This window comes from Notothenia rossii (assembly GCF_949606895.1).
Source record: "Notothenia rossii genome assembly, chromosome: 11".
NCBI lineage: Eukaryota > Metazoa > Chordata > Actinopteri > Perciformes > Nototheniidae > Notothenia > Notothenia rossii.
In genome coordinates, this window is record NC_136910.1 from 2,623,801 (window position 1) to 2,636,991 (window position 13,191).

The window sequence follows — 13,191 nt, forward strand, 5'->3', positions numbered from 1 at the left end:
AATCTTTGATAACACAGAAAGATTTGAGATAGGACGATAATTATTTAACTCAGTGGGATCACCAGCTTTCAAGAGGGGCGATACCAGAGCTTGCTTCCACAGAGCTGGCAGTGTGTGAGTGGACAGGGAGAGATTAAAAATATCAGTTACTGGTTGTGCTATAATCTGAGCTGCAATTTTTAAAAAGAATGGGTCGAGGCCGTCAGGCCCGGCAGACTTTTTAGGATCAATTGAGTGCAAACCCTGTAAGACTTCAGAGACCGAGAAAGAAGCAAAATCAAAAACAGGGGAGCTCATCTCTTGACTAGGGCTGTGAGTACGACCATTTAGAGAGTCATGACTTTGCTCATCAAAAATGTGACCAGCCTTTTTGAAGTGAGCATTGAAAGCATTAGACATACCATCTGAATCTGAAATAAAATAATCACTGACCTTCAGTTTTTGTGGGAAACTAGAAACTTTCTTGTTCTGAAGTGATGTAATTGTTTTCCAGAACTTAGAATGGTCGTTAAAACAATCAGTGGTTAAGCTCAGATAGTAATCAGTTTTAGCTTTTTTAATAAGGGCTGAACATTTATTTCTGAGGACACGAAAAAGAAGCCAGTCATCACTAGTGTTAGACTTTCTAGCTAAAGACCATCGCTTATTTCGATCATGAATTAGATCAGATAGTTCTCTAGTAAACCATGGAGTGTTCCTATTCTTGACTCTGAATTTTCTAAGGGGGGCATGTCTATTAATAATCGATAAAAAGTGATCAATAAAAAATTGGACGGCAACATCAACAGATGGAATTAACGCTATGAAGTGCCATTTAACCTCCGCCAGATCGTGTAGGAAAGCCTGCTCAGAGAAGTGTTTGAAGCAGCGCCTGAGGACAATAAGGCCCTTGGCTTTGGGCAACTTAGTGCTCCTAACGCAAGCAATAGTGCAATGGTCACTGATATCATTAGGAAAAACACCAACAGACACATACTTATGAGCTGCATTTGTCAGAATGACATCTATAAGGGTATCGTTATTGGGTTTGGCAGGGTTTATTCTAGTGGGACTATCAATAAGCTGAGTTAAGTTCAAAGAATCACAAACCTGCTTAAACTGTGAAGATTTATCACTCAACCAGTCCCAATTTAAATCACCCATTAATATGATTTCAGAAGAAAACATAGACAACAATTCAGTAAGGCTAGTAGTTGCATCCATGATGGCCGATGGAGGCCTATAACAGCCAATAACAGTGAGAGGAGCATTTGCTATAGTTATTTGGACTGCTAGCAACTCAAATTGCCTTGGAATTGAAATAGAGTGAAGGACTGAGCACTGTAGTTTCTCAGCAGTGTATATTGCAACACCACCAGCTCTGCCCTTACGATCCGTTCTGAATACATTATATCCATCAATGTGAATAACAGTGTCAGTGACAGACGGTTTTAACCAGGTTTCAGAAACTACAACAATATCAGGTTTAGCAACTAAAAACCAGGTCTTGAAAACATCTAATTTGGGCACTAGGCTTCTAGCATTAACATGCAGAAAACCCAATCCTTGCCTACAGCTAAACTCATTCGGAGTTGGCAAATTATGCAAGGAAGCAGAGAAACACTCAGGACCAGGGTTATATATATATATATAGGGTTAAATGAAAATAACTACACTACTAAAAGGGGGAAATTAATAATCTTTTGTTCTCAAAGTAATGATAAACCTGTGAGTTGGATGTAGAAAAGTCAGAATCAATATAGATGTTTTTTTATTTTGAAGAAAATTCAGATTGAACATGGTAAAAAACTGTAAATGATAGTGTCCGTCCAAAAATGTTTTACTTATAGTGAAAACTACCCTTGGATGATGGTAAGGTAGACTAAAAGCTTTAGGAATCCAAAGTACAACATATAATAAGTACCCTGTATCAAGATTGACGCAAAACAAGTGACATTTGACCTTTTTAGAGAGATTTAGCAAAAGAAACTCCACCTCTGGGGTGATTTGGGTGGAAATGGCCGTTTTTACCGTTTCCCTGGAACCCATTGGTCGATTTTTATGATTGACATCTCTTTTTAACCGTTAGAGCCAATAGAATCGAAGGGGAATTTCCACATACACACAAGTTACCGAAAAAAAGTGGGGGCTTCACGCATGCAGTTTCCCCATATCGAAACCTGTCTCACGCTCTGAAATCTGAAAACGGAAAAGTAGATTTATTGCTTATGGATTATCAGAAATCATTTCAGAAAGTAACAGACACATTGGATTAACCTTCAGCTGCGTTTTTATCGTTTTAATTATATTGAAGACAACTTTTGATCAGACAACAACGAAGGTAAGAGATATGGCCGTTTTTGCTACCTAGCGCCACGTGTTTTGATGTCTGTTTTTGTTAATAAGTTCGCGAGTTCTTATCATTGAGTGATGATATATATACCTATCGATTCTGTGTCTTCTCACGATGCTAATCGATGGGTTGGATGTGCAGTTACGATAAGTAATAAGGGTCATATGTGAGTGAGTTTCTGTACAAGCGCCGTTAGCATTTTTTCACTCGTGGCTAATTTAGAGATTCAGCGTTAGCTTTGTGGTTTTAAAAAAATAAATGATCAGTTAGCTGAGTTTCTTCCCGTTACATGGATATAAAACATTCATAGTTTATTACATCTTAAGAAGACCTCAGACACTGTTGCTTGCAGATGTTGTGGTTTCGGACCCTTCGGTGGGTCTGTGGGGTATAAGAAGCTAAAGAAGGCTAATGTTGAGCTATAAAGGAACTACAGCAAGGTCACATGACTCATTTAGAAACTTGGTAAAGACTGTGACTCATTTCCTGGTTTTAGGACTTATTCCTGCACCATTTTCCTTTTTGAAATGGTTTACCTCCAGCTTGTTGACCGCCAGCCGGATGCCAGCCGTCCTGCTGCTGTGTTCAGGGTCGGCCAGGATTTCCACGGGGCTCCGGTAGAAGCGAAGGCCCCAGACGCGGGAGGCCTTTTCCCGCCTCTCTTGCTCCTTTTCTCCCGGGGTCTCCGTGGCCGTCTTCAGCATGAGCTCCGTCAGACGCTTCCTGGGCCTCGGCAAATCTGAAGCAGATATATTTACATAATATTTCTTAGTAAAAATCTCCCTGGTCCCCGGCTTGATCTCCAACCTCAGGATCCATGTATCTGTGATCCTCTCCAGAATGGAAGGAGTCATCACATACAGAGCATCAACTAGTTCCTGAACAGTGTCCTTCACATGCTGATATCCAAGAGAGGGAGTTCCACAGTCACAAGATGGAGGAATAGAAAGCAGTATTCAATGTTTACTTCAGATTAGCTCCACGTCAGAAATGAGCATGCTTGTCATATGTCTCTCTCCATAGAGGCTGAATCATCATGTTAATCACATAGCTATCATATGCCTCAAACAGTCCTGATGCTCTTCTAGGTAATCACACATCCTGTCATGTTCACAGCTACAGTTGGGATACCTTTGTTACCAAGTTACTCTCATGTTGGAAGAGGACATTCAGGATTGATCAAGTATTCTTATGACACTGTATTCATATTTATTTCATCTGTATTTAACCCCAATATTCCTTAAACCCTGTACATCAAGGTGTCCAAACTTTTTTCACCGAGGGCCACATACAGAAAAATATACAAAGGGCTGGAAGAAAATATGAAGGGTAGATTTTCAAGCTAGTTGTGTACATGTGTTATTGGCCTTAGATTGGTTAGAACATGTTTTCAACTTTAATTGACTGAATTTATTAGAAAATTGGGCTCTTATTAACACATGACTACTGCGTAATATATTTGAACATATATATTTAAGAAGTACAATATAACACAAGCAGAAGTTTATTATACTTAAGTCATTATACTTTTTTAATTTGCTGAAGGCCGATTCAAAAAGGTCTGCGGGCCGTAGTTCGGAAACCCCTGCTGTACGTTATCCATAAAGGCTTTAACCTGGCATCTTATCTTTAAATATATATTTAATATTCATAGAACCATGTATCTCTTAAAGACTGTAGCCCATCATTTGTGCTGAAAAATATCACCCATCAGATTTGTAATTGCTTTGCACTTAAATGTTATTTCCTTTATATGGAAGCAGATTAGCGCCTTAGTTAAAAACTGCATTTAAACTAATAATAATAAAATCCTGTCAATAAAGCACCCTCGCCCCTAATTAGTTATGACTCTAAGCCTTAATTAAACTAAATATATATAAATATTTACACATTTCTCCTCATGTGTTCCAGTCTGTTACTGTCACTTTGTTTATGACACTTTAAAACACTACTATCCTACACCAATGCTGTTCAAATCAGATTTATTGTTTAATAAAGAACTTTTTTTTTTTTTTTTGTAAAAAATTAATGAATTTCCAAATAAACTTTTTTTTCAATATCGCGATAAATACCGTACCGTGGACTTGTTATCGCGATATTATTGTACCGTGAGTTTTTGGTATCGTTACATGCCTTATAGATACACATTTTCCTGGGTAAAAAATAAAAATGCATCAAAATAAATGTTGTTTCTTATGGAGATATCCCAAATGATTAATAAATAAAAATGAATAAAGGCCTGTTGCATATAGTCAACAGGAAATGTATTTTTTGTTGTGTTATTTTGTTCATTTCTGTTTTATAATTAGGTAGTTTTCACTTCCTACAGTCAGAAATCCAATACGTTTTGAAATTATAAGTACATTTGTGTGCACTTTTTTGCATTTCATAAAGCTACAAATTGACAGAAAAGTCAAATTACACTATTTAGTTTGCATGAATAAGACTAAAATGCTTCTAAAAGTATTCCTGATTAAACTTAAGACTACAGATTTTGTTTGATAAAGTTGTTTTTTGTTTTGCAAACCCCCCGGTCTTCATGCTTTTCCTGTAACTGCACGCTTTTGCTTTTACTGGATTAACATTGAAAACAAAGCCTCCTTCACCTATCATGATTGAAATAGACAAGATCAAGGTTCCTAAAACTAGCTTTGAACACGGACATGTTGACAGAATGGAGAACCAACAGGAAGTGAAGCAATGTGGACGTATTTTAGATACCACAAAAGATCAGTTTAAGAGCATGCTACATTTAGAACATGTTCATGCAGCAGCCACCTTTACTCTCTTCAAAGACACCAGACATACATTTGATCTCACACGAGTTATCGATCTACTTCTGCTTTGATCGGAGAGTCTGTTTAGGTTATTGTGTAACGTTGGTGGGAAAATCTGTAAAAAAAAAAATCAATATTTCACCATTTTAGTAAATATAAAAGTTGTATGTGTGTGTCACTTATCATGATTAACAGAGACAAGATCAAGGGGATTGCAGCTGGCTTGGAATACACAAACAACCGATGTCAGCACGATAAAACGGAAAATATACTTTGAATATAACGGCATGTCAGTAAATACGGAAAGTGTGTGGGTGTGATCTTCTTCAAACCCCCATGGTCTTCATTCATTTCCCGTCAGTGCTCAGTTACTTCCACCTTATCATGATTTACAGAGATCACATCAAGGTTTGTTTTTGTGTATCTAGCCCTGAACAAAGACGCTGTTATCACCATCAGTCCAAGGTCATCTATATCTTTGTAAGGACAAGCAGATGCTTCAAGGTCATCAGGATGAAGGGGTGCGTGATTCTGCTGCAGAGCGTTCACCACCAACTGTGTTTAGTTTCCATGCCCATCGCTGTTTGAGGGCTACATGTCTCTCAACGTTAACCACAGCAGGCATTACTCACTTCCTTCTGACGCTTTCAACTGTCTGCACCAGGCAGGGTGTTTATGACAAACTCAAAGAGTGGTGGAGGATGTTAACATGTATGCAGAGAAAGTACTTTGAAAACACTCCAAGAGTCCTGCATGCAAAACTAAAATAAAAGTATTTCATTGTTATTATCAGCAAAATGCACTTAAAGTAGAAGTTTTGATTGTGAATTAAAAAAGTACACAGTGTACTTAATGTAAAGGTATTTGATTGTGTATTAAAAAAGTACACAGTGTACTTAATGTAAAAGTATTTGATCGTGTATTAAAAAAGTACACAGTGTACTTAATGTAAAAGTATTTGATCGTGTATTAAAAAAGTACACAGTGTACTTAATGTAAAGGTATTTGATTGTGTATTAAAAAAGTACACAATGTATTTAAAGTAAAGGTATTTGATTGTGTATTAAAAAAGTACACAATGTACTCAATGTAAAGGTATTTGATTGTGTATTAAAAAAGTACACAGTGTACTTAATGTAAAGGTATTTGATTGTGTATTAAAAAAGTACACAGTGTACTTAAAGTAAAGGTATTTGATTGTGTATTAAAAAAGTACACAGTGTACTTAATGTAAAGGTATTTGATCGTGTATTAAAAAAGTACACACTGTATTTAATGTAAAGGTATTGGTCGTGTATTAAAATGCAGCTAAAGCTCTTCAAGTAGAAGAATAGATTGCGCAGTAAATTGTGATAAGAGTACTTACAGTTAAAATATTGATTGTACATTAAAAAGTTAGTAAAAAGTATTATTTGTGCAGTAAAATGTAGTGTAAGTACATCAAGTAAAATTATCGATCGTGCATTTAAAAGTAAAGGTGTATATTGTGCAGTATATCTAGTTAAAGAAGACACTCTGCTCATTTTCAGGTTCATATCAGTATTTAGTGCCTCTATGGGCCCGGACACACCAAGCTGACCCCAGGGGACACACCAAGCTGACCCCAGGGGACACACCAAGCTGACCCCAGGGGACACACCAAGCTGACCCCAGGGGACACACCAAGCTGACACCAGGGGACACACCAAGCTGACCCCAGGGGACACATCAAGCTGACCCCAGGGGACACACCAAGCTGACACCAGGGGACACGTCCCGACGGACCCGACTGTTGGGTCTCCTCACGTCTCTGCTTCTTGGCCATGTGTCGCTGGAACACACCGCAAACACTTCAGCCGACGGCCAAGTAGCACGTACGAACTGCGCATGCGTGAGTGGCAATAACTCTCCTTACCAGCAGGGGGCGGTAGTGTGTATTCGTCATTCAAAAGAGGCAACCAGAAGACAGACTGCGAGACATAAACAAACAACAAATAGCGTACGTTCCATTTACACTCTCGTCCGTCACAGAAATAATAGCCGTCTGTGTGTGCCTTCTTCACTTCCGTTTCGCTTCTCACGCACTGATTCGCTAAGCTGAACAGCCAATCAGAGTGATTTCTTTAGCCGACGGCCTTTTTCCAAAAAGACAGGACGGTGCGGGACACACCCATCTGAGCAGGGCCCGGTGGTCAGGGCCTTAAGTCTCCATGTTTAAATGTTGTCTGCTGGAAAAGGAAAGAACATTTATCATTTTAATATATTTTGTACCTTTAAGAGCTTCTTTGACGCCCTCAAAATCAGACGCCAACATGTCCGGTCTGGTGTTCGGAAGATTCACCATTTCTCTAACCTCCTGCAGACATGGAGAAGAGGGGACATATGTTGATGTAGAGGACACATGAAGAAGAGGGGACACATGTTGATGTAGAAGAGACATGGAGAAGAGGGGACACATGTTGATGTAGAAGAGACATGAAGAAGAGGGGACACATGTTGATGTAGAAGAGACATGGAGAAGAGGGGACACATGTTGATGAAGAAGAGACATGAAGAAGAGGGGACACATGTTGATGTAGAAGAGACATGAAGAAGAGGGGACACATGTTGATGTAGAAGAGACATGAAGAAGAGGGGACACATGTTGATGTAGAAGAGACATGAAGAAGAGGGGACACATGTTGATGTAGAAGAGACATGGAGAAGAGGGGACACATGTTGATGTAGAAGAGACATGAAGAAGAGGGGACACATGTTGATGTAGAAGAGACATGGAGAAGAGGGGACACATGTTGATGTAGAAGAGACATGAAGAAGAGGGGACACATGTTGATGTAGAAGAGACATGAAGAAGAGGGGACACATGTTGATGTAGAAGAGACATGAGGAAGAGGGGACACATGTTGATGTAGAAGAGACATGGAGAAGAGGGGACACATGTTGATGTAGAAGAGAAATGAAGAAGAGGGGACACATGTTGATGTAGAAGAGACATGAAGAAGAGGGGACACATGTTGATGTAGAAGAGACATGGAGAAGAGGGGACACATGTTGATGTAGAAGAGACATGAAGAAGAGGGGACACATGTTGATGTAGAAGAGACATGGAGAAGAGGGGACACATGTTGATGTAGAAGAGACATGAAGAAGAGGGGACACATGTTGATGTAGAAGAGACATGGAGAAGAGGGGACACATGTTGATGTAGAAGAGACATGAAGAAGAGGGGACACATGTTGATGTAGAAGAGACATGAAGAAGAGGGGACACATGTTGATGTAGGAGAGACATGAAGAAGAGGGGACACATGTTGATGTAGAAGAGACATGGAGAAGAGGGGACACATGTTGATGTAGAAGAGACATGTAGAAGAGGGAACACATGTTGATGTAGAAGAGACATGGAGAAGAGGGGACACATGTTGATGTAGAAGAGACATGGAGAAGAGGGGACACATGTTGATGTAGAAGAGACATGTAGAAGAGGGAACACATGTTGATGTAGAAGAGACATGAAGAAGAGGGGACACATGTTGATGTAGAAGAGACATGAAGAAGAGGGGACACATGTTGATGTAGAAGAGATATGAAGAAGAGGGGACACATGGTGATGTAGAAGAGACATGGAGAAGAGGGGACACATGTTGATGTAGTAGAGACATGAAGAAGAGGGGACACATGTTGATGTAGAAGAGACATGAAGAAGAGGGGACACATGTTGATGTAGAAGAGATATGAAGAAGAGGGGACACATGGTGATGTAGAAGAGACATGAAGAAGAGGGGACACATGTTGATGTAGAAGAGATATGAAGAAGAGGGGACACATGGTGATGTAGAAGAGACATGGAGAAGAGGGGACACATGTTGATGTAGAAGAGACATGGAGAAGAGGGGACACATGTTGATGTAGAAGAGACATGGAGAAGAGGGGACACATGTTGATGTAGAAGAGACATGGAGAAGAGGGGACACATGTTGATGTAGAAGAGACATGGAGAAGAGGGGACACATGTTGATGTAGAAGAGACATGAAGAAGAGGGGACACATGTTGATGTAGAAGAGACATGAAGAAGAGGGGACACATGTTGATGTAGAAGAGATATGAAGAAGAGGGGACACATGGTGATGTAGAAGAGACATGGAGAAGAGGGGACACATGTTGATGTAGAACAGACATGGAGAAGAGGGGACACATGTTGATGTAGAAGAGACATGGAGAAGAGGGGACACATGTTGATGTAGAAGAGACATGGAGAAGAGGGGACACATGTTGATGTAGAAGAGACATGGAGAAGAGGGGACACATGTTGATGTAGAAGAGACATAGAGAAGAGGGGACACATGTTGATGTAGAAGAGACATGTAGAAGAGGGGACACATGTTGATGTAGAAGAGACATGTAGAAGAGGGGACACATGTTGATGTAGAAGAGACATGAAGAAGAGGGGACACATGTTGATGTAGAAGAGACATGGAGAAGAGGGGACACATGTTGATGTAGAAGAGACATGGAGAAGAGGGGACACATGTTGATGTAGAAGAGACATGAAGAAGAGGGGACACATGTTGATGTAGAAGAGACATGAAGAAGAGGGGACACATGTTGATGTAGAAGAGACATGGAGAAGAGGGGACACATGTTGATGTAGAACAGTTTCTTATTCCCTCTCTTCTGAAACACACCTTGACGGTTCCTGCGATCTGTGTCGGTCCTCTCCTCCCGACGATCAGAACCGTTCGGACCCGACTCTCCTCCAGAACCTCGAGGGCCGGCTGAGTGATGTCCGTCTTCTGCAGAAACACAGAAAGAAATACCCCCCATTTTAGTCTTTACAATAACATCCCCCTCCTGAGTGGCTGATTTTTAAACGGGGCAATAAAGTGCATTTTTAATCCAGGTGGGATTTACTGGGCTGAAGACTTTTCTTGTTGCCGCTGCTTTTAATTGAACTTTTCACATCTCACACTGCACCGTAACTTTTATTCATGTATTCATATTTTATTATCTTTGCTTTTTAATGTGTTTTATGTTCTTAATGTCTTTCATTGTTGTGAAGCACTTTGAATTGCCTTGTGTTGAAAGTGCTATATAAATAAAGAAACTTGCCTCTCATTTTAATATACAATGGGGAAAAAAAGGTATTTAGTCAGCCACCAATTGTGCAAGTCCTCCCACTTAAAAAGATGAGAGAGGCCTGTAATGTTCATCCTAGGTATACCTCAACTATGAGAGACAGAATGGGGGGAAAGAATCCAGGAAATCAAATTGTCTGATTTTGAAAGAATTTATTTGCAAATTATGGTGTAAAATAAGTTTTTGGTCAATAACAAACAAACAAGATGTCTGTCTCTCACAGACCTGTAACTTCTTCTTTCAGAGCCTCCTCTGTCCTCCACTTGTTAACTGTATTAATGGCACCTGTTTAGTTTCTGGTGTCCTTTGACAGCTCTTTGGTCTTGGCCATAGTGGAGTTTGGAGTGTGACTGTTTGAGGTTGTGGACAGGTGTCTTTTATACTGATAACGAGTTCAAACAGGTGCCATTAATACAGTTAACAAGTGGAGGAAAGAGGAGGCTCTGAAAGAAGAAGTTACAGGTCTGTGAGAGACAGAAATCTTGTTTGTTTGTTATTGTCCAAATACTTATTTTACACCATCATTTGCAAATAAATTCTTTAAAAATCAGACAATGTGATTTTCTGGATTCTTTCTTCTCATTCTGTCTCTCATAGTTGAGGTACACCTAGGATGAAAATGACAGGCCTCTCTCATCTTTTTAAGTGGGAGAACTTGCACAATTGGTGGCTGACTAAATACTTTTTTGCCCCACTGTAAGTTGTTTTCACCAAACAAATTATTTATGCCAAAAAGTGGACATTTCACAGTGAAATCAACAGACGTGAAGTTACAACCCCCCCTAAATGTTCCACCTGTGTTTCCTGCTATCCTTTCATCTAGAGATGTCCCGATCCGATCACGTGATTTTCAAAAGATCGGAATCGGGAGAGAAAAAATCGGGGATCGGGATTTTTTTTTTTTTTTTTAAATGTTGTATTCAATGTTACAAAACAAAAATGACCATGTTCAAGTCTTAAAGTCGTCCTGAGGCCTTAGTTTTGGTTTCAAATGACAGAACATCATGTATGTGTTGCTTCTTTGGGGCTTGTTTTCATAGACCTGCTTATTTCTCTCAAATCTGGCAGCAGAGTGGGCGCAGTGTCTAATTGTAGCAGTAAGCTAACGAATACTGAAAGCTTTATTTTGTTTTGATCCAATGCTGCACAACTGAACTGATCCAATGCTGCTGTGAAAGAAAGAGGCTATATCCATGTTGGATAGAATATCCAATTTAAATAAAAAAATAACCTTAAGGGACAACTTGAATGCTTTTTTTTCTCTTAATGCATTGCATAAAGATCGAATCGGGAAAAATCGGTATCGGCAAATTGTCAAAATCAAATGATCGGAATCGGATCGGGAGCAAAAAAAGGTGATCGGGACATCCCTAGTTTCATCACTTCATCCTTACTTTAAACACCAGAGTGTGTGTTTCTCACCTTTAACAAGTCGATGGGCGACAGCAGGACTCTCGCTACGTCCAGAGCAACGTTGCCCTGTCCCAGAATCACAGCTGTCTCGCAACTCAGGTCCGGACCCAGCTGCACGGGAAACATTAGGAAGAGAGACACTGAGATTAGATTAGATTCCTTTATTGTCACTACAGCAAAATTCCAGGCATTCCCAAACGGTGCAATCTCACATAGCAGACAGTGCCCTGGCTTCCTTCCTTTTTATCTATCAAAACCACTAGACGCCTTAAGCAGACATGTTTTAACTCCTTTCATTTCCTTTATATTGATTACAATCTGAAGAGTTGCTTGGCCTCCGATGGTGTGGATGATATTAAGCGATGTGTTGGCTCAAAATAAAAGAACTAACTTCTACATGTGCAATAAAGAAAAGAGGTCTTTACAATATTCAAAAGAAAGAAGCAAAACTCAAATAAAATAACAAACAACTTAGATATTCTTTCTTGCTTGATAAGGCTTATAGAACTTCATAACTTAAAGTCTATTTGATTTGCCCCTCACTGTCTCTTTAGAGGAGGCACCGTGGGAATTGTAGTCTTTTATAGTGTGTTGAGTACGGACGTCACAATGAGGTGGCCTTTCTTATCAAATCAAAACACTGGCTCGAACAGACAGTGTCATTTGACAATACAAGCTAAACACTTTTAATACATCACATGTTAGACTCTTTTATCCAAAGCGACTAACATGCTCAATACTGTGGACAATCCCCACAGGAGCACTTTGGGGTGAAGTGTCTCAGGGACACAACGACATGCTGACTGCAGCGGGGTTTGAACCTGTGATCCGAACACCAACGCACAATCCACTGCGCCACACGCCTCCGTATATACTACATAAAGTGACCAAAATGTTGACCTATCATACATAGAACAGTACGCTAACAGAACAATACATCATGACCATACAAATACAGGAACAATACGTTCAGGGCAGAACACAAAATGAAGAATTCTGACTTTTTTCTCAGAACAAAAATAACACTTTTTTGTCTTTCACATGTATGTCAATGAAATACATTTTTCAAGATGAAAATTATGATTTTATCGAAAATAATGCAGGGAAAATGTTATCCGCTAAAAATCCTTATTTCTATGATCAGAGGCTTGATTCAAAGCGTTTTAAGGAAAGGAGGCTGAATACGCACCTCTCTGCAGCTCGGGAGCCCGTTGTACCATCCCACAAAATCTTTGGCAGAATAAACTCCGGACAGATCTTCTCCCGGCACGCCCATCCTCCGGTTGCCCTCCGCACCATAACTCTGACGCAACAACAGATCAATGCACGATGTCAGGAGAACGGCTGTTATATATATTTATGTTATTAGAAGTGTAGATGTTTTTAATGCTCTCACCAGAACGACAGCATGGTACGCTTCCTGCAGCTCCGTCACGCTCAAATCCTTCCCCACGTTCACGTTTCCATAGAAACTGCAGCGCTCGTGTCGGGCAGTCTGCGTGAAGGTGTTGATGACGTTCTGAGGAGAGGACGGAAATCACAGGTATTAAAATG

The 13,191-nt window shown here is 40.0% G+C and overlaps 1 protein-coding gene across 4 annotated transcripts in view; it reads right to left on the bottom strand.

The window, feature by feature from the left end:
• The window catches only part of fdxr (ferredoxin reductase), a 33,011-nt gene that overhangs the window by 12,205 nt on the left and 7,615 nt on the right, over window positions 1-13,191 (bottom strand). For all 4 annotated transcript variants that reach the window (XR_013804244.1, XM_079660561.1, XM_079660560.1 and 1 more), the window contains 6 exons: window positions 13,034-13,156; window positions 12,827-12,940; window positions 11,647-11,748; window positions 9,774-9,881; window positions 7,360-7,444; window positions 2,869-3,071 (listed from right to left, as the gene is read on the bottom strand). Coding sequence is in view for 3 of the 4 variants with exons in the window: in XM_079660561.1 (XP_079516687.1) it covers window positions 2,869-3,071; window positions 7,360-7,444; window positions 9,774-9,881; window positions 11,647-11,748; window positions 12,827-12,940; window positions 13,034-13,156 (735 nt within the window). In the remaining variant the exon portion in view is untranslated. The remainder of the gene's footprint in view (window positions 1-2,868; window positions 3,072-7,359; window positions 7,445-9,773; window positions 9,882-11,646; window positions 11,749-12,826; window positions 12,941-13,033; window positions 13,157-13,191) is intronic.